The following is a 13,291-nucleotide window of genomic DNA, read 5'->3' on the forward strand; positions in this document are numbered from 1 at the left end:
AGTGAGGTGATTAAATTTGCAGATGACACTAAACTGTTCAAAGTTGTTAAAACGCATGTGAATTGTGAAAAATTGCAGGCGCACCCTAGAAAATTGAAGGACTGGGCATCCAAGTGGCAGACTGGGCATCCAAGTGGCAGATTAAATTTAATGTGGAAAAATGTAAAGTGATACACATTGGGAAGAATAACCTGAATCACAGTTACCGGATGCTAGGGTCCATCTTGGGGATTAGTGCCCAAGAAAAGGATCTGGGTATCATTGTAGACAATACGATGAAATCTTCCACCCAATGTGTAGCGGACGCCAAAAAAGCAAACAGGATGCTGGGAATTATTAAAAAAGGGATGGTTAACAAGACTAAGAATGTTATAATGCCCCTGTATCGCTCCATGGTGCGACCTCATTTGGAGTATTGCATTCAATTCTGGTCTTATCTCAAGAAAGATATAGTGGCGCTAGAAAAGGTTCAAAGAAGAACGACAAAGATGGTAAAGAGGATGGAACTCCTCTCGTATGAGGAAAGACTAAAACGGTTAGAGCTCTTCAGCTTGGAAAAGAGACGGCTGAGGGGAGATATGATTGAAGTCTACAAAATTCTGAGTGGAGTAGAACGGACAAGTGGATCGATTTTTCACTCTGTCAAAAATTACAAATACTAGGAGACACTCAATGAAGTTACATGGAAATACTTTTAAAACCAATAGGAGGAAATTTTTTTTTTCACTCGGAGAATAGTTAAGCTCTGGAACACATTGCTAGGGGATGTGGTAAGAGCAGATAGCGGTAGCTGGTTTTAAGAAAGGATTGGACAAGTTCCTGGAGGAAAAGTCCATAGTCTGTTATTGAGAAAGACATGTGAGAAGTCACTGCTTGCCCTGTATTGGTAGCATGGACTATTGCTACACCTTGGGTTTTGGCCAGGTACTAGTGACCTGGATTGGCCATCATGAGAACAGGCTATTGGGCTTGATGGGCCATTGGTCTGACCCAGTAAGGCTATTCTTATGTTCTTATGTAACTTAGGCACAGTTTGGACATGCTTAATGCGATCTGCTAAATAGCTCTCTGGGTTTTTATTTTTGCTTTATTAAGAACATAAGAACTGCCGCCGCTGGGTCAGACCAGTGGTCGATCGTGCCCAGCAGTCTGCTTATTCGGCAGCCCTCTGATCAAAGATTAGTGCCCTGAGACTATCCCTAACTGAGCACGTTCCGGTTCAGCAGGAACTTGTCTAACTTTGTCTTGAATCCCTGGAGGGTGTTTTTCCCTATGATAGACTCCGGAAGAGTGTTCCGGTTTTCTACCATTCTCTGGGTTCATACGGAATTTATCCCCTTTCAATTTTAGAGAGTGCCCTCTTGTTCTCCCTATCTTGGAGAGGGTGAACAACCTGTCCTTATCTACTAAGTCTATTCCCTTCAGTACCTTGAATGTTTCGATCATGTCCCCTCTCAATCTCCTCTGTTCGAGGGAGAAAAGACCCAGTTTCTCTAATCTTTCACTGTACGGCAACTCCTCCAGCTCCTTAACCATCTAAGTCGCTCTTCTCTGGACCCTTTCGAGTAGTACCATGTCCTTCTTCATGTACGGTGACCAGTGCTGGACGCAGTATTCCAGGTGAGGGTGCACCCTGGCCCAGTACAGCGTCATGATAACCTTCTCCGATCTGTTCGTGATCCACTTCTTTATCATTCCTAGCATTGTTTGCCCTTTTTGCCGCCACCGCACATTGCGTGGACGGCTTCATCGACTTGTCGATCATAACTCCCAAGTCTCTTTCCTGGGATGTGTCTCCAAGTACCGCCCTGGACATCCTGTATTTATGCATGAGATTTTTGTTACCTACATGCATCACTTTACTCTTATCCACGTTGAACCTCATCTGCTCAAAATACATTTGATAAGGCACCACATAAATAGGTCACATCAAAACAGATATATTGCATGCAAAACCTTCTATTTTTGTGGACAAACAGCAATGCTATTTGCTGGAGGAAAAGATCCATTGACAAGCACAGCATGTGAAAAACACAGCTTTATGTTTGATGCTAAAAAGCTGCTTTCTGATTAAACAGTGCTCCAATCAGCTCATTATTGAAAGCAAGAACATAAGCAGTGTCTCTGCTGGGTCAGACCAGAGGTCCATCTTGCCCAGCAGTCCGCTCACGCGGCGGCCCATTAGGTCCAGGACCTCTATAGTGATTCTCTATCTATACCCTTCTATCCCTTTTTTCTTCAGGAATTCATCCAATCCCTTCTTGAATCCCGATACCGTACCATGTCCTATCACACCCTCTGGAAGCGCATTCCAGGTGACCACCACCCTTTGGGTGAAGAAGAACGTCCTAGCATTGGTTCTGAATCTGTCTCTTAATTTTTCCGTATGCCCTCTCATTCTTGTAGTTTCTGAAAGTTTGAAGAATCTGTCCCTCTCCACTTTCTCTATGCCTTTCATGATCTTACATTACATTACATTACATTACATTACATTAGTGATTTCTATTCCGCCATTACCTTGCGGTTCAAGGCGGATTACATTTCAACTAAAAAACGGGAATTACATACAAATTAAAAGGAGTAGAATAAGCGATGACATAGAATTTTTTAAGGTAATAAACATTGGATAAAGAGTTACCAAAGGGAAGTGGAGGTCTTTAGGAGGTAAGAATATGATGAAATTATGGGTTTTAGATAGCATTTGATAGGTAAAAGTGTTGTTAAGAGTAAGAGGTTTTAAGGGTGGGTGTGGTTAGGACTGTTTCAGGGCTTTCTTGAAGAGTATAGTTTTTATTTGTTTTCTGAAAATCTTGTAGTCTGGGGTGGTTAACAGTAGGTTGGAGATTTGGTTATCCATTCTTGCAGCTTGAGTGGCTAGGAGGCCGTCGTATTGTTTTGACCGTTTTACTTCCTTGATCGGGGGAGGTGTGAAAGGGGAGTGCGTTTTTCTATGTCTGGTTGAGGTTGCTTGGATGAGGCGATTGTTTAGGTAGGCTGGGCTGTTTCCATTTAGGGTTTTGAATATCATGCAGTAGAATTTAAATAATATTCTTTCTTGGATTGGTAGCCAGTGTGAGTTGATGTAGGCTTCTGTGATATGATCATGTTTCCTCAGTGAGTAGATGAGTCTCAGAGCAGTGTTTTGGATTGTTTGTAGTTGCTTGGTCATCGTGGCAGGGCAGGGGAGGTAGAGGATGTTGCAGTAGTCTAGCACTCCTAGGATTAGGGATTGCACTATGAGCTGGAATTGTGATCTTTCAAAGAATTTCCGGACTTGTCTCAGGTTTCTCATTATTGCAAAGGATTTCTGTATGGTTTTATTTATTTGCAGTTGCATAGTGCAGCATCTGTCTATTGTCATTCCTAGTAGTTTTATGGTGGTTTGGATTGGATAGTTGATTGAGTTAAGTTCTAAATTGGTTATAGTTGGGACTTTGTCATTTTCGAGGAGGATGAATTTAGTTTTATCTGGGTTGAGTTTTAGTTTGTGTTCTTTCATCCAGGTTGTAACTGTTTCTATTGTTTGGTGTATTATGTTTGTCATGGTGGTCTTTGGCTGATCATATGGTATGAGGATGGTGATGTCATCCGCATAACTATAGGTGGTAATGCCTAGGTTATCCAGGTATGCCCCGAGAGAGGCAGTGTATAGGTTGAAGAGAGTAGGGGATAGTGGGGATCCCTGTGGTACGCCGCAAGGGTTTGACCAAGGATCAGATTTTTCTTTGTTTGATTTTACTCTGTAGGTTCTGGATTTTAGGAAGCCTTCAAACCAAGAATATACTGTATCTGAGATACCTATTGCATCCAAGATTTGGAGAAGGATGTTATGATCAACTAGGTCGAATGCTGCAGTTAGGTCCAGTTGTATGAGAAGCATTTTTTTTCCTGTGCTGAGGTGTTGTCTGGCTGTGTCCATAAGGGAGCCCAGGAGTGTCTCTGTGCTGAAGTTAGTTCTGAATCCTGATTGCATGGGGTGGAGTAGGTTATGGTCATCTAGATAGTTTGTGAGGAGTTTGGCTACTAGGCCTTCTGTAATTTTGACATATAGCGGTATAGAGGCAATGGGTCTGAAGTTGGATGGTTGGTCTGTTGGTCCTTTTGGGTCTTTTTGAATTGGGGTGATGATAATTTCGCTGAAGTCAGTAGGGAAAAAGCCGTCTGTGAGTGTTGTTTGTATCCATTGCAGAAGTAGAGTACGGAATTTTATACTGGAGGTGGTAAGGAGATATGCTGGGCAGTGGTTGAGGTCACAGGAGGCGTGGCTGTATTTTTTGTAGAGTTTATTGAATTCGGACCATTGTATGTTGGGGAATTGAGACCATGTTCTGTCCGCTGTAGTAGATTCTTTATCCGTGGGTTGGGTTGTGATTTCGTTTAGGTGGGATGGGGTAAAGTTGAGGGTGGATCTTGTAAGTCTCTATCATGTCCCCTCTAAGTCTCCGCTTTTCCAGGGAAAAGAGCCCCAGTTTCTCCAATCTCTCAGCATATGAAAGGTTTTCCATACCTTTTATCAATCGCTTCACTCTTTTCTGAACCCTCTCAAGTATCGCCATATCCTTCTTAAGGTACGGTGACCAATATTGGACGCAGCACTCCAGATGCGGGCGCACCATTGTCCGATACAACAGCAGGATGACATCTTTCAATCTTGTTGTAATGCCTTTCTTGATAATACCTAGCATTGTATTCGTCTTCTTAGAGGCCGCTGTGCACTGTGCCAACGGCTTCATTGTGTTGTCTACTCTTACCCCCAAGTCCTTTTCTTGGGCACTTTCACCCATTACCAGCACATGAAAAAAATATATAGATTGCAGCGTGAAAGCCCTGCTCCGCCCCTCTCCCTGACCGAAAGGGAACATTTAAAAGAGCACAGCAGCCAGTTGGGCCCCCTTTCAGGCCACCAGCGGGAGACAGCGTATCCAGATTGTTCCCGAAGAGAGGCAGCGTGGGAGCCCTGCTCCGCCCCTCTCCCTGACCGAAAGGGAACATTTAAAAGAGCACAGCGCCAACGGCGCGCCGACGAAGGCGCACGACAAAGGCGCATGAGCCTTAGTGCGCGCCTTTGTGAAGCGCCTGCAGTGACGACAGTTGGATTCTGAAGCTAACAAAATAACAGGCTCCAATCAGCAGGAGCACACCAGCACTTTACGAGAGCGATGGAGGACCCAGGATCCCAGAGGTACTTTCCGGTATACTGCACAGAGTGCAATATGTACGACTACCTCCCCTTGGGAAGGCAGGAGTACATATGTAGTCGGTGTCAGGAACTGGAAAGCCTGAGGATGGAGGTCGGCAGATTGAGGGTCAGGGTCCAGGAACTGGAGGGACTGCGCACCACAGAGGAGATGAGCTGGTCAACCCAGAACACAGACGGAGCAGGCCCCATTGTGGACCAGGTGAGGGACCTCGAGAGATTCATCGAGGAGGCCTATAGGAAGGTGGAGGAATGGGACCAGCAGCTGCACAGACGGATGTTGGCAGACGAGACCCAGGATCCACAAGGCGACACCGGGGAAGGACCTAGTGGAGGAACCACGCAAGAGGAGGAGACCGCGACTCACCGGGACCCCGAGGGAGAGACACCGCACTACACCAAGGACACGGACCTGAGGCAGAGGAGGTTGCTGAGGAAAGGGAAGTCTGCTATTGTGGTGGGAGACTCGATCTTGAGAGAGGTAGACAGTCACGTAGCTGGAGGACCGGCTAGTGACTTGTCTCCCAGGGGCCAAGACACGAGACATCACTGATAGGATTGAGAGGATCCTGGACGGAGCAGAGACAGAGGAGACTGCGGTAATAATCCACGTCGGAACGAATGATGTGAGCCGGAGGAACTTCAGCATGGCCACACTGACTGACCAGTTCAGGGTCCTGGGACGAAAGCTGAAGCGGAGCACATGGAGGATAGCATTCTCGGAGATCCTGCCTGTACCGAGAGCAGATGCAAAGAGGCAGGCAGACCTCCAGGCTGTGAATGCATGGTTGAGGAGATGGTGCCAGGAGGAGGGCTTCCACTTTGTGAGGAACTGTACGTCCTTGTGGGGAAAGAGCAAGCTCTACCGGCGGGACGGCCTGCACCTGAGCACAGCGGGAACTAGACTACTGGCAGCCAATGTGAGGAGGGAGATCGAGAGGGCTTTAAACTGAGGAGAGGGGGAAAGCCGACAGCTGATCTGATGTTGACGTTTCGGACAACAGTATCCAGAACAGATGCTGAACGGGCTGACTGCAGGGAGGAAGCAGAGGGACCGGAGGATCTTATGATCAGACAGCGAGGGAAACATCAGGTAAAGGGAGCTTGCTGGGAGAAGACTAAGGGGCATGGAGACACAGGAGGACTGGGTGGCACGAGGGCGAAAGCTGAGGGCAATATAGAGGTACCACAAGGCGAGGGGGATCAAACAGAGGCTCAAGGGATGATAGCCCAGGAGGGGGTCGGTAGGGCTAGAAAACCCAGAGGAAAAGCGGGGAAGTGGGGTGGCGGGAATGTGGGGAAGCTGAAAGCTAAGAGGGTAAAGGCTGAGGGCAAAGCAGAAGCACAGGGAATGGGAGAACTGCCCAAAATCCAAGGGAAGGTGGCCCAGGTAAATGCAGAGGTGGAGGAAAAACGACGGGACCTGCGGTGCTTATACGCAAATGCAAGAAGCCTCATGGCCAAGATGGGTGAACTAGAAGTCGTGGCCAAGGGGGAGGACCTAGATATAATTGGAATTGCAGAAACCTGATGGACAGAGGAAAATCAATGGGATGTGGCGCTGCCGGGGTACAAGCTCTACAGGAGGGACAGGACACACAAGAAGGGGGGAGGCATAGCACTATATATAAAGGACTCTATCCACTCGGTCGGGATGGATATGGCAACGAAGGCAGAGGGGCTGGAATCGCTATGGGTCAAATTGCCGGGAAACAAGGGTGCAGGCATAAAACTGGGGCTGTACTATCGCCCACCTGATACGCCAGAAGGAGTCGGACACGACTTGGAAGCGGAACTGAGACAGGAATGCAGGACTGGAAGTGTAACAGTGATGGGGGACTTCAACTACCCGGGAATAGACTGGAGTACGGGTCACTCCAACTGCACTAGGGAAACAGGATTTGTAGAAGCTGTGAGGGACTGCTTCATGGAGCAACTAGTCAAAGAACCGACGCGAGGGGGTGCTACTCTTGACCTCATCCTAAACGGATTAGGGGGGCCTGCAAGAGGGGTAGAAGTGGGAGGACCACTAGGCAACAGTGATCACAACGCGATCAGATTCACATTAGAAAGGGGGACACCCATAGTAAGGAGGACCGCAACAACTGCGCTCAACTTCAAGAAAGGGAACTATGTTGCTATGAGGGAAATGGTGGGGAGGAAGCTCAGAAACATCTTTAGGATGGAGACTGTGGGAAGCGCCTGGACCCTATTCAGGGACACCCTGCAGGAAGCACAAAGAATGTACGTCCCCAGTTTCAGGAAAGGCTGCAAGAACAAGCGATCAAAGGACCCGGTTTGGATGTCAACTGAAGTAAAGAGGGCAATAAATGACAAAAAAGTATCCTTCCGGAGATGGAAAAAGGACCCAACGGAGGAAAATCACCAGGCGCACAGGAAATGCCAAAAGGAATGCCACCGAGAGGTTAGGAAAGGGGAATACGAAGAGGGGCTGGCCAGGGAGGCGAAAAACTTCAAGGCATTCTTCAGTTACGTAAAGGGGAAGCGACCAGCGAGAGAGGAGGTGGGGCCGTTGGACGATGGGGATAGGAAGGGAGTGATTAAGGAGGATAAAGAGGTAGCTGAGAGGTTCAACACGTTCTTCTCGTCGGTTTTCACGAGCGAAGACACATCTAATATACCGGACTCAGAGGAGCTCATGAGTGGGGAACAGGCCGAAAAATTGGAGCACATAGAGGTAAGTAAGGAGGATGTCCTCAAACAGATAGACAGGTTAAAATGCGGTAAATCACCGGGTCCGGACGGGATCCACCCAAGGATTCTGAAGGAACTAAGACAAGAAATAGCGGGCACAATCCAGCATGTTTGCAACCTATCCTTGAAAACTGGTGAGGTACCAGAGGACTGGAAATTGGCGAATGTCACACCTATCTTCAAGAAGGGATCGAGGGGTGACCCCGGGAACTACAGGCCGGTGAGCCTGACTTCAATTATAGGGAAGATGGTGGAAGCTATGATCAAAGACGGCATTTGCGAGCACATCGAGAGGAATGGCCTACTGAGAACAAGCCAGCACGGATTCTGTAAGGGAAGGTCGTGCCTAACGAACCTTCTGTACTTCTTTGAGGGAATAAGCAGTCGGGTGGACAATGGGGAACCCATAGACATCATTTACCTCGATTTTCAAAAGGCTTTCGACAAGGTGCCACATGAAAGGCTGCTTAGGAAGCTGTGGAACCACGGGGTGGGAGGGGATGTGCACAGATGGATCAAGCACTGGTTGTCGGGTAGACTGCAGAGGGTCGGAGTGAAGGGCCAATATTCTGACTGGCGGGGAGTCACAAGCGGTGTGCCACAGGATTCGGTGCTGGGGCCGTTACTCTTCAACATATTTATCAATGACCTGGAAAAGGAGGCAAAGTGCGAGGTTATAAAATTTGCAGACGATACCAAACTGTGCGGCAGAGTTAGGTCCAGGGAGGAGTGTGAGGACCTGCAAAGGGACCTGGACAAGCTGGAAGACTGGGCAAACAAATGGCAAATGCGCTTTAACGTGGAAAAATGCAAGGTCATGCATATAGGGAAAAAGAACCCGTTGTTCAACTACAAATTGGGGGGGGGCATTGTTGGGAGACAGCAGTCTTGAGAGAGACTTGAGTGTGCTGGTGGATGCATCACTGAAGCCATCTGCACAGTGCGCAGCAGCCTCGAAAAAAGCCAACAGGATACTGGGCATCATAAAGAGGGGCATAACAACCAGGATGCGGGAAGTCATCATGCCATTGTATCGAGCGATGGTGCGTCCACATCTGGAATACTGCGTTCAGTATTGGTCGCCGCACCTCAAGAAGGACATGGTGGTACTTGAGAGAGTCCAAAGGAGAGCAACGAAACTGGTAAAAGGGCTGGAACACTGCCCATACGCCAAGAGGTTGGATAGGCTGGGGCTCTTCTCTCTGGAAAAAAGGAGGCTCAGGGGAGATATGATAGAGACTTTCAAGATCATGAGGGGCATAGAGAGGGTGGATAGGGACAGATTCTTCAGACTGAAGGGGACAACAAGTACGAGGGGGCATTCGGAGAAACTGAAGGGAGATAGGTTCAAAACAAATGCAAGGAAGTTTTTTTTCACCCAAAGGGTCGTGGACACTTGGAATGCGCTACCGGAGGAAGTGATCAGGCAGAGTACAGTACAGGGATTCAAACAGGGATTGGACGGATTCCTGAGGGATAAAGGGATCGTGGGATACTGAGGGAGGAGCTGGGATGTAACACAAGTATAGAAAGCTAACCAGGTAATAAGTATAGAAACCCAACCAGGTCGTGCATGTGCAAGACCGGAGGGTTAGGACTTTGATGGGAAGATAGGACTTCAATGAGAAACCAAGGTGGCAAGGGAGCCCCTTCTGGTGATTCAGACAGGTTGTGAACTGTTTGGGCCGCCGCGGGAGTGGACTGCCGGGCAGGATGGACCTATGGTCTGACCCGGCGGAGGCACTGCTTATGTTCTTATGTTCTTATTTGCAAAAGCTTAAAAACAGAAAAAAAACAGATACAGACCTTAGCATGTCTTCTACTTCATTGCAAATGGAGATGTGCAGCTGCACAATGCCAACCTCATTGTGAGATTATCAAGGTGCACCTGCAAGGTAGAATGCCACAATTAAAATATGTGCTGGGATTTGAACTCATGACCTCTGGAAGATGAGCACAGAGCTTTTACCCAGTGAGCCACAGCTGCTTCCTTTCAGTTGTGGAGGATCCTACCATGAGAGCTTAGTGATCCTAGCCATGTGAAGGTGAAAATAACTGACTATGAAGTTTAGCAGATCCCTAAGCTATCATATCAGATGTGAGGAAGAAAGACATTAGTGGAAGCTTCTGTGGCATTAAACAGATCCAACTCCCAGTATCACAATTATAATGAAAAACACTTTAAAATCACCATTCGAATAAGGAAATAATATAACATTAAAGACATTGTTTGGCTGTCTAACTCTTGCCTAAAACCCAATTCTCTAAAGGACATCTCAAAATTTGGACGTGTAAACAATGCTGAGCGTCGCTGAGCACAATTCTACATAGGACGCCCAAACTGCCCCTAACTTTAGGCATGCTTTGCAAAATCAGGGCCTCGGTGTCCTCCTGGCTTTGGCTATTGCCTTATCTGTTTATTCACCTTAAAGTCATCTAATACAATGACCCCCTCCAGATCATTTTTACATGGAACAACTTGCCATCCATCTGTGGTTTTCTAAGTTAGAGTGTGACTTTCTTGAAAGAGGATTTAATTGTACTTTCTTAACCTCTAACTCATGGTTTATAGTGCTGGCAGCAGTGAGAACAGCTCCAGTGCTCATAGAATTCTAATGAGCGTCAGAGCTGTTACCGCTGTGGCCGGCGCTAAAAAAAGCACTAATTTAAGCTGACCTAGGTATATTAAAAGTGGGAAAGTTTGTTCCTCCCCCTGTTGCAAATAACTAATATTTAGTGTTGCCCCTCCCACAGATGCTAGGCAATCAGAAGGAAGGCTGGAATTGATAGCACCCTGGTTTGCTTTCAATCAAGACTAACTGTAATTCTCCTTCTCCTGGGAGGGATTGTAGATCTCTTGGATTCTTAAGAAAACGGTGGAAGAGCGAAGTCAGGAGGAGTGTCTAATGCTTAGTGAGAGTGCAGATCTGGTGAAAGAACTGGAATGGCGCAACCAGAGATGTGAAAGCTTGAGGAGGAGGCAAGAAGAGGTGAGTCCCAAATGAAAAAAGTGGAAAATTCTGATTCCTTGGCAGATGTTCATGCTGATATTACATAGGTCTTATCCCTAAACACATTACGTGCTTTAACTGTCTGCCTTTAGTACAGTAGGATGTGGATAAAAGCATACAGGTTTAATAAAAGGTGTACATTTTTATCCCTGTAAAGGATGGAAAATAACAAAAAAAGTGTGGCATCTGAGGATCATTTGTAACACATACACACCCTCTGAAGCAAAAGGAACTCTGCTAGTGCCATGACTGATCTAATCCAACACACAGGCTCTCATGCATGTCTTCTTATCAAGCTGTTAGGGCTGTCTTTATCCTGTGTAAGAAATAGAGATTAAAAGCATGTTGCTATGTGAAGCTTGATGGATAATATGATTAATCAAATGCAATTAAATGAGAAATCCCCCTACAGTTGGTCTACTGTGTCACTGTTTGGCAGAGGAAGTTTAACGGCACTTGATTTGAACTGTAGGTGTTTGATGAACCGGAGACGTTGAGGAAGAAAGTGTGGGAATTGGCAAGTGCCGTCCAGAGTGCCAAGCACTTGGTGGTGTACACAGGAGCAGGCATTAGCACGGTGAGACCCCTTTCTCAGGATGCATGTGAATGTCACACCAATCGAGCAGGAGAGACTGCCTCTGAATATACAATGGCATCTTAGCAGTCTCCTGGTGGCACTGGAGCCTGATCCACAAAGGGGAACATAAGAAGTGCCTCTGCTGGGTCAGACCAGAGGTCCATCGTGCCCAGCAGTCCAGGACCTTTATAGTAATCCTCTGTCTATACCCTTCTATCCCCTTTTCCTTCAGGAAATCATCCAATCCCTTCTTGAACCCCGATACCGTACTCTGTCCTATCACGCCCTCTGTAAGTGCATATCACAGAGAGTGGCACAGTGGTTAAGGCTACAGCCTCAGCACCCTGGGGTTGTGGGTTCAAACCCACGCTGCTCCTTGTGACCCTGGGCAACTCACTTAATCCCCCCATTGTCCCAGGTGCATTAGATTGTCCCCCCGGGACAGAAAGGGAAAAATGCTTGAGTACTTGAATAAATTCATGTAAAGCACTCTGAGCTCCCTTGGGAGAACAGTGTAGAAAATGAAATGAATGAATAAAGTGGAACAATTCCAAACTCCAGCCCACCCGCTAAGCACCCAGGCCTGTCTTACTCCCTCTGTCTAGATGCACCTTATCGACCAGCTTGTCTGTCAGCTCTTTTGAGCAGGGACTGCATATGTCTCTTAGTCTTGTAGCAGCATCTGGTGTTGCACTTTTCTTTGAAGATCACCTCCTTATTCTAGTAGCTCTCTTTACGTCATCAACTTGGTTCCTTTTTATGCTAGCTATGTTTTTGTGTTTGTGGATGCAGGCGGCTTCCATTCCAGATTACAGGGGCCCAAATGGCGTGTGGACTCTGCTTCATAAAGGAAAGTCTACATGGTAAGGCAAAATTAGAAAATGTTCTGTATTAGACAACAGAGGTGTTCCTATCAGTTATGGCAACAATAAGCCAACTTCAATTTCTTAATAACTTAAATTTATACCCCACCCTCCATAATTGATTTTTGTAAAGATACTAAGGCAATTCTAGGCCTTTTACCCAGCCAAACAAATTTTGTAAGAATACAATTTAATTTTTTATAAAAGGAACCCTGAAAAAAAACCTGGTATCATACTCATTTGATAACAGACCACAGGCAATATCATCATTTTAATAGTTTGGACTCCCCCACCATGAAAGATGTAGAGGATTCCATTGCTCGCACATTTCTGATACTTTTTTAATAAAAATTCTTCATTCTCCTTTACAGTGTCTTCTAGTGTATTTTTAATTCTAATACCTAAATATTTTAACCCATCTTTCCATACAAATGAGAATGAATCAAATAAACCTTTAATACAATGCACATTAAGTGGAAGAATTTCTGACTTGTTCCAATTTATCTTATATCCTGAAAACTTTCCAAATTTCTCTATCAATTCAAGCAAGCATGGAATGGTAGTTTCTGGATTCCTCAAATAAAGCAGTATATCATCTGCATAAGCAGAGATTTTATATTCCCAGTCTGTCCGAGGAATACCCTGTATCCCCTTTGCCTGTTGAATAGCTAATAACAAAATTTTCCAAACTTTTATAGGTATCATCAAGCCTATATTTTACGCCAGGGTATGTATTGGGTCCTCCCAGATCTCATGGAAAACATCCCAGACTGGCTGTATTTAGAATGGCGACTCATGTTTCCTTTACATCTTTCTCATGTTCTCAGTATAAAAATGCCTAGAATATATAAAGAGAATAGAATATTGATGGATATATGGAAAACATTATATTATGTCAGCAACATAACACCTAATCCAATACACAAAT

The 13,291-nt window shown here is 46.0% G+C and overlaps 1 protein-coding gene across 5 annotated transcripts in view; it reads left to right on the forward strand.

Moving 5' to 3' along the window:
• The window catches only part of LOC117368010 (transcription factor MafG), a 147,523-nt gene that overhangs the window by 68,169 nt on the left and 66,063 nt on the right, over positions 1–13,291 (forward strand). For 4 of the 5 annotated variants that reach the window (XR_004540891.1, XM_033961218.1, XM_033961220.1 and 1 more), the window contains 3 exons: positions 10,765–10,902; positions 11,396–11,500; positions 12,293–12,363. Coding sequence is in view for 4 of the 5 variants with exons in the window: in XM_033961218.1 (XP_033817109.1) it covers positions 10,765–10,902; positions 11,396–11,500; positions 12,293–12,363 (314 nt within the window). In the remaining variant the exon portion in view is untranslated. Of the gene's footprint in view, positions 1–10,755; positions 10,903–11,395; positions 11,501–12,292; positions 12,364–13,291 lie in introns of all 5 variants that reach the window. The other variant, XM_033961221.1, reaches the window with a different exon arrangement.

This window comes from Geotrypetes seraphini, chromosome 10 (genome assembly GCF_902459505.1).
Source record: "Geotrypetes seraphini chromosome 10, aGeoSer1.1, whole genome shotgun sequence".
In the NCBI taxonomy this organism is placed as follows: Eukaryota; Metazoa; Chordata; class Amphibia; order Gymnophiona; family Dermophiidae; genus Geotrypetes; species Geotrypetes seraphini.